Source organism: Fragaria vesca, linkage group LG2 (assembly GCF_000184155.1).
Source record: "Fragaria vesca subsp. vesca linkage group LG2, FraVesHawaii_1.0, whole genome shotgun sequence".
In the NCBI taxonomy this organism is placed as follows: Eukaryota; Viridiplantae; Streptophyta; class Magnoliopsida; order Rosales; family Rosaceae; genus Fragaria; species Fragaria vesca.
The window spans coordinates 31,647,257-31,655,046 of NC_020492.1; the positions used below are offsets into that span (position 1 = coordinate 31,647,257).

At 37.8% G+C, this 7,790-nt stretch overlaps 2 protein-coding genes across 3 annotated transcripts; one reads left to right on the plus strand and one right to left on the minus strand.

Moving 5' to 3' along the window:
- Nucleotides 1-229: 229 nt before the first annotated feature.
- Nucleotides 230-2,584, plus strand: LOC101297801 (probable anion transporter 5-like). Its single transcript, XM_004291746.1, has 2 exons — nucleotides 230-360; nucleotides 822-2,584. The coding sequence occupies exon 2, from the start codon at nucleotides 1,010-1,012 to the stop codon at nucleotides 2,336-2,338; it is 1,329 nt and encodes a 442-aa protein (XP_004291794.1). The 5' UTR covers nucleotides 230-360; nucleotides 822-1,009; the 3' UTR covers nucleotides 2,339-2,584.
- Nucleotides 2,585-3,097: 513 nt separating this feature from the next.
- LOC101298089 (peptide methionine sulfoxide reductase B1, chloroplastic-like) lies at nucleotides 3,098-6,988 on the minus strand. 2 transcript variants are annotated; one of them, XM_004291747.1, is made up of 5 exons: nucleotides 6,679-6,988; nucleotides 4,643-4,748; nucleotides 3,991-4,056; nucleotides 3,702-3,899; nucleotides 3,098-3,624 (listed from the first exon to the last, which is right to left on the minus strand). In XM_004291747.1, exons 1-5 carry the CDS (start codon nucleotides 6,863-6,865, stop codon nucleotides 3,585-3,587), a joined length of 597 nt encoding a protein of 198 aa, XP_004291795.1. In that variant the 5' UTR covers nucleotides 6,866-6,988; the 3' UTR covers nucleotides 3,098-3,584. The 2 variants fall into 2 exon arrangements, with proteins under 2 accessions (XP_004291795.1, XP_004291796.1); XM_004291748.1 differs by having other exon boundaries at nucleotides 3,702-3,878; nucleotides 6,679-6,884.
- Nucleotides 6,989-7,790: the final 802 nt, after the last annotated feature.

Below are 7,790 nucleotides of genomic sequence, written 5' to 3' on the forward strand. Positions count from 1 at the left end.
TTTTTGGGTATCAACACTTATTTTGTAAATATCACAACATCATTTTAGCCTTCAACATCATTTTAATCTACATCTTACTCAAGCAATTGGTTTCGAGACCATAATAATTTGACCAATTCGTGCTAGACTGGATTAAGACGACTTTTAACATATAGGCTGCCACTATTTTCCGCGATACCCTCTTTATTTTATCCAAATACAAAAAATAAAAATAGTATTAGGATGAGTCAGATACGCCCTTAAAACCCCGAAATCGTCTCTGTCTACTTGGTGACGGCTATGAGATCTCGTCTGGCTTTTTAAGAGTGACCGCCATGGTTCTCTACTTGAACGCACCAACATTCCGCCATGCCCTTTCTGGTACTCTTTCTCATCAACCCTTCTTCTTCTTCTTTCCAGTTTTCAAGTTTGAATGCGAAATTTCCAAATCTAAGCTTGCATTCAATCTGCTATTTCTCAAATTGCTTCTGAATCTTGAAATGAAATGCACCTATCATCTGTGATTTTATAGTGCTTTGCTTGATTAATTGGCAAAAAAGTTTGGGGATTTTTGAGTATAAAGATGAAATTTGAGATTGGATCTTTTAGCCAAATTAGTCAATGCTCTCTGCCTCATTTCTAACGTATAACTTGGAATGTCTGTTTCCATGTGTCTAGGGTTCTGTGTAGTACTGTAAACTATATACATTGTTAGCTACTTGATCGTGTTTGGTTGTTTTGATGTTTATTCGGATCCGAGAAAGCTGCACTATACATTTCCTTTACTTCTTTTTCGTTATATATTCTGTCAGCTTATCGCCACATTTGGTTTGTTATACTAGTGAAGCTGTTGCACTTCCTGTTCGGAACACTCTTTTAAGGTGAAAAGTGAGCTGTTGGAAATCTGAACACATCTTCGTAGTTGGTGCAGCTGATGAGATTGCGGTAGTTGAATTTTTTTAAGGAAAAGTGGATAGATTGGCGACAATTTGGCAATGTAAGTACTTGTAGATGTCACTAGAGGTGAAGTATGACGATGGTAAAATTTCCCAAGCGCTACTTGATCGTCATATTGACCTTCGTCTGCACGTCCGTTTGCTACATTGAGCGTGTTGGGTTTTCAATTGCATACACTGTTGCTGCTGATGCTGCAGGGGTTAACCAATCAAGTAAAGGCACTATTCTTTCTACGTTCTATTACGGTTATGCTTGTTCACAAGTGCCTGGAGGTTGGGCAGCTCAGAAGATTGGGGGAAGGAAGGTTCTTCTTCTTTCGTTTGTGTTATGGTCAGCTACTTGTGCATTAGTTCCTCTAGATCCCAATCGGATCTTTGTCTTAGTGATTGCTCGGCTGCTTGTTGGTGTTGCACAAGGGTTCATTTTCCCCTCGATCCACACGGTTCTAGCTCAGTGGGTTCCCCCACATGAAAGATCCCGATCTGTTTCTCTTACTACCTCTGGTATGTATCTAGGAGCTGCTACAGGAATGCTTCTCCTTCCAAGCCTTGTAAAGTACAGAGGCCCCCAATCTGTATTTCTTGCGGAAGCAGCATTAGGTGCCATGTGGTCTTTGCTGTGGTTCAAGTATGCCAGTGATCCCCCTTCCTCTCAACATCCAAAAGCAACAGCTGCTGGTTTTGGGGAATCGTTGTTGCCGACCAGAGGAAACCAAAAGTTGAAAGTAGAGAATGGAGGAAGTTCCACTAGAACTGCCAAAATCCCATGGAAGAGAATTTTACTCAGTTTGCCAGTTTGGGCAATCGTGGTTAATAATTTCACGTTCCATTATGCTTTATATGTGTTGATGAACTGGCTGCCAACATACTTTGAGTTAGGCCTCCAACTTAGCCTTCAGGAAATGGGTTCTTCTAAGATGTTGCCGTATCTCAACATGTTTATTTTCTCAAATATAGGTGGGGTGGTAGCTGACTACTTAGTCACCAAGAGAATACTGTCTGTGACTTATACTCGCAAGTTCTTGAACACCGTTGGTTTCATTGTTGCTTCCATTGCATTGATGTCAATTCCCATCTTCCGAACTTCTGATGGGGCAGTCTTTTGTTCATCTGTGGCTCTTGGTTTCTTGGCACTCGGGAGGGCTGGTTTTGCAGTGAATCACATGGATATTGCCCCGAGATATGCTGGTATTGTAATGGGAGTTTCGAACACTGCTGGTACCTTGGCTGGCATTATTGGAGTTGATCTGACTGGCAAGCTTCTTGAAGCTGCTAGAACTGCTGATTCAAGTCTTTCAAGTCCAGAGAGCTGGAGACTGGTGTTTTTAATTCCGGGTCTGCTCTGCATTATCAGTTCTTTTGTATTTTTACTATTCTCAACAGGGGAGAGAATTTTTGACTGAGTTAGGCCTTATGGACGCAAATCTCTCATGTAACACCTTGATAGTATTTACGATTATTTGTTGTTTGGATGTTAATTTACAGTTTGTGCAGTGAGCTTGCTGATTTAGTGTAGCGTATAATTCTTGCCAATGGGAAAGCATATGAACTTCTGTAATATTCAGCAGTACCAGGTGGAAATTACATTGTATGCTATTCAGCTCTCGGATTGCTTCCACGTATAATTTATTGTCCTACTTTTGAATATCTTTGATCCTTGCACAGAAAGATGACAACAGATAAGGTTTTGTTAGGAATTGTTGCATGTTCTGTTGCTCCCAACGGAGAGAAATCTGATATTTTTTTTTTCTTTTTTCTTTTTGGATGAAGACCATGATCAATCCAAATAATGAATCACCAGCAACAAGATTGTTACGATTAACAAAACCATCAAAATTTAGTTTAACAAAATCAGTAGGAAGGGGATAAAAAAAAGAATTGGTATTTGTAATGAAATGAGATAAAGGGACAGCAGCAATTTGTGCAATAGTTTCAGAATGGAGAATACCATGTAATTGATCAAGGTGCCAATTCCGATGTGATGTAAACTTTATCAACTGAGTCATCTAAATTGATGACAGGATTCAAGTTTTCAGGAACAAATTTAAAAAGGAGGGGTAAATCCAATTAAAAAGCCAGAAATTGACATCCTTACCATCACCAATAGTCCAACAAATACCTAAATGAAGAAGGTTTCTGTAGTCCAGAATACCTTTCCAAGCAGAGAAGAAAGAGCAGATTTCTCATTTCTTAGCATCAAAGAAAGAGCAGTTCATGAGATATTTAGCAATGCTCTAATTGTTTCTCCAAGTAAAAATAAATAAATAAATGAAATGTTTTTGCTTTTGCAGTTGTCTTTTGTAGTTTGTAACAATGCTGCTCATCTGCTCTTCACCTCAAAATTTGAATGTCTATAATTGAAACCAAATAATGAAGTAGAAAAAATACGAATACAATTCTCTTTATATTAGAACTTTAAAAGACTCATATTCCATTGACCATCTATACAAATATATAAGATTATGAACCATAGTAGCTATTTTATGAACATGGACATCCGTTCATTTTTTTATATCCTGAACATGAATATCTCAGTCTCATACTGTGATTAAATTTGTGAGGTCACGTCCACTTCTGCAACCAACTGACTAGACCTATATGTGATAGGGTGGCAGAAACAGAAGAGTCACTTTTCAGCAAGATTCTTATTCAAGCTGACTCCTGCTTTGGTTTTAATTTCAGGGAAGCGCTGCAGGGATAGTTTTACATAGTCAGTTAAACGTATAGAGAGAAAAGGAAAAAACAATAGGATAACTGACTACTTACCTGTTAATACAGTAGCGCTTTCCTGTAGGTGGTGGCCCATCATCGAAGACATGGCCAAGATGAGCATCACAAACAGCACAAAGAACTTCCTGGCGAGGCATGATGATAATGGACAAATCTAACTTGGACTTAACGTTATTTCCAATCGGCTGGTAATAAGATGGCCAACCAGTTCCACTGTCAAATTTAGTTGATGATCTGAGATGGAGAGAGCACCAAATTGATTTGAGCAGTACCAAACTTTTCAGAACATCCGTTATGTCAATGAAAACGAATGGGTACTACTTACTCGAAAAGAGGGGTGTCACAACATATGCAATGGTAAGTTCCGGGAGTTTTGGTATTCCAGTATTCCCTGAAGATGAAAAGAAAACACACCAAAATAAATAATATATAATATTAAGTTGATCTCTCACCATTTTCCTCACTCAGCAACATAGTTAGGATGCCAAACTGACTTCAGGATAATCTTTATACAAACTTTTGTTACAAACAAGGTTTTTTGGTAGAGATATATTGCTACAAAAAAGGTTAAACGCTACTTTTGTGCTACTAGAAAATTGCACGCTACATTTCTACAAAGCATGACCCACCAGAAAATACACTCATAAATTACTATTGAGGTGAATAGGAACCTCTGATGGCAGACTCAAAGAACTACTCAGCTAACACATTCCCTAATCAACTAACCTCATATTACATCACTGCTTCATCAGGTCAGAAGAATCTAATGTAGCAGAATTCTGAATTAGAATATTCAAAGTTTAGTTTTAAATTCTTGGTGGTTGCAAAAATCTACCCTACATGGTTATCATCCGTCCTTCAAAAAGGTATCAGAGAAGGTCCTCAAAATCCCCAAAAAGAGTAACTGAAGAAGCTGATTTTGAAACTAAGACCATTAAGGCCAACACATAGAAGAGAAGCACAACTAAGAACCATACCCGGTGAACGCCCTCTCTGTTCCCTTTTGACGAGTAATGTAAAACTGTTCCTTTGTAAGCTTCTTTTTCCATTCATCATTACTTACAGATTTATAGTCACCAGTCTCTGCACATGTAGCAAAAATGACTTCTGAGTAGTAACTCAACTCAAATGATTAAATGATCTGATATGATCTGAGTAGCAAAAATCACAAACAGCACTTCAACTGGTATGATCTGATCAAGGCTCTACATCTATATATGTCAATTGTAAAGTGACTACGATTTTTTTTTTCCTGAATCAAGGGACAAGTTTGAAAATTAGTAGTGGTAATATCACCAAGTGCAGGCCAATTGTTTCTACCCCTCTGAGACCAAATGGAATTCTTGAACAAGTTATGGTTCAATGTAGAAAATTAGGGTCTTTGAAGACATGTAGGTCATGTTGAATTTGCTTAAAAGTTAATATGCAAAGCTTCCTTTCTTAGACAAAGCTGAAAGTTTGAAGTAAAAAACTTAAAATTTTGCCAGTGGTTTCCAGTATAAGTATTCTAAAAAGCTTGATTCACAACAGTAGGAAAATGAGTATGTTTCAGCCATATAGCTTCCATTCTAAAAGCTTTCTAGCACTGGTGGGAATGAAATCCAAAGTTAAACAGATAGGGGTCATAGGAACATGGTCAGATCAGTAGATAGTGCTTGAGGGAGTAAGTTAAGCAAGAAGAAGGCACCACAACATGATCTGATCTTTCAAAGATTCTGGACTGGGCTCTTGATTTTACCCCAAGTTTAAAGACTTCCAGTAAAGGGCCTAGACACTAAAAGCAGCATTATTTATAAAGCCCTAAACTGAGTCATGAATCTTTCATCGATTCTGGACTCAGGCTCTTGATTTTTACCCCAAGTATAAAGGCTTCCAGTAAAGGGTAGACACAAAAATTAGCATTATCCATAAACTGAGTCATGTACCTAGTAGGCTCGATACCACCTAGCTTTTCTTGCAAAGAGAGAATGCAATTAAGGTCACCAATAATCATTTAATGGAAATCACAAACAGGTTTTAGAGTTAATAAAGGATTCCCAAAAGGCCATTGATGTTCCTTTTGAGGAACCATATCATAAAAAGTAGCAAGCCAAATATCTTTTGTGTGTAGAAGTTGAACTGAGCTACGAAAAAAGTTATCACAAACTATCTCAACTGATAAATTTTAGTGACTTCCATTCCACATTAGGATCAAGCCTCCACATTGACCATTAAAGGGAGCAACTTCAGCACAATCAAAAAAAGGAAGCTTATTTAGAAGACAATTAGCAGCTGCCTCATTTGTTCTTGTATCACTTGATAAAAAAACATCCATTTAGAGCAACGTAATACAGAATTAAGCTCAGTTCAACAAACCTGTCGAGAATATCCCCTCAACAGTTCCAAAAGATGAATTTTGATAAAGGCAAGTAATATTGTGGAATAATAAGTCTTTCAAGAAATTATTCAGCAAATATTCTTAGTCTGTTAGGCATACAAGTGTACAACCAGAGCAGTAACTCTACCAGTGAAATAGAATTGGCGTACACATTCCCATGGAAAAAGCAATACCAAACATGACCTTCCCAAAAGTTATAATAAACTCTTATTTCAAGCTTCTAAGCACTAATGATCAAAAGCACCAAAACATACATAACCAGATTAACAGAGGACATAGGCCAAGTATGGAAAAGTATCCTTCAGTTATTGTCGCAAGATTAGACAAGGCATACTAAGTTGCAACAGTTATAGCTGAAAACAACAAGCACAGAACAAGCTAGAGAAAATAAGTACAAGACTACAAGTTCATCCCAAACTAGTTCTAAAGATATAAACTCATACATCCATAAGCCCAATAAAAAAACTTAAGGCTGTTCTGGGCATTTATAACAATTGTTGGAGAAAAACTGCCTAGCAACTACAATCTTCATCGGATCACACAACCCTAAAAGCTTGATTTGAAATCCAAAGACATGTTATCTCAAGCACTGTACATAGTAACATATATATAGAGAAATAAAGTGATGATATATACCTTGAGTGCTGCTGTCTGGGGAAGAAGCAGACGAACCCATCGCACGGAGTGAGAAGAAGAGCCTCTTGGGTTTACCAAATGTTAAAGTCTTGGGTTTCAAGGCAAAACCGAAATGGGTTTTTGAAGAAACACAACTAGTTGTTGTTGTTGGTAAGCTCAGACTCAAATGATGAACACGAAATGCCATTTGGCGACCTTAATGTGTTATCCTTCCTTCCTTCCTTCAACTTCCATTTTACCCAACGACAGAAGGACTGGTCAGCTGTTTGTAACAAGAAATCTCAACCGTGGATTGAGTCAGTCATTGCGTGGGGTGATTTGGTAGACTACTGTATTTGAAATGGACTAGGGAACAGGTGATTCATATGGACACATGGCTTTCGTTACAAGAGGTTGGGGCTCTCTTTAGGCCACGTAAAAAACAAAAAGGAAATGGTTCATCTTTTTTTTTTGGTCTGAAAAGGAAATGGTTCATCAGAAATTGAAATTTTGGTCATTCTAGAGGATTGGACTTTTGTTTTTTTTTTTAATGTTATGCAAAATTTCTCCCGAATAATTCTCCGCCGACATCATTTTTAACGACCCAAAAAAATGAAACTTAAACGGATAAATCCTGGTTGTTTAAAGACGTCGCAGAGGTGCTAAACTGCTAGCTAACAGTGGTGGATCTAGGATTCAAATATAGTCTAGGCTAATTTGTTTTCATGATTTTATTTTATTTTTTTTCAGAATGATATTGCAAGGAGTATATAATTTCCTCATCAAACCTAGGGCTGGGCACGGGACGGGACGGGCCGGGATTTGGTGAATCCCGTCCCGTCTCGAAAATAAAAGAACGAGACGGGACATGACGGGAAGGTGTTTTTAAAAATCTGTCCTGTACGTCCCGATTGGGATCGGGACCGGACCGGGACGGGATCGGGATCCCGACTAATTTTTTTTTTTTTTTTTTTCAAGAACAAATTAATTGATTATCAAACACCACCACATGTGGAAAAACGGGTTGAGAAACTCCAAGCATTCAAATGCTCCACCACAATTGATCAGTGTATGAAATTTTCGACATTTTTATGCTGTTTGGAACAACATTAATGAAATTAATGGAAAAAAAA

Coding starts and splice junctions, on each gene's coding strand:
- LOC101298089 (XM_004291747.1), bottom strand. CDS start 6,865: ATGGCATTTCGTGTTCATCATTTGAGTCTGAGCTTACCAACAACAACA. Junction 4,057..4,642: donor ACAGAGAGGGCGTTCACCGG/GTATGGTTCTTA, acceptor TTTCATCTTCAG/GGAATACTGGAATACCAAAA. Junction 3,900..3,990: donor TGTGACACCCCTCTTTTCGA/GTAAGTAGTACC, acceptor TCTCCATCTCAG/ATCATCAACTAAATTTGACA.
- LOC101297801 (XM_004291746.1), top strand. CDS start 1,010: ATGACGATGGTAAAATTTCCCAAGCGCTACTTGATCGTCATATTGACC.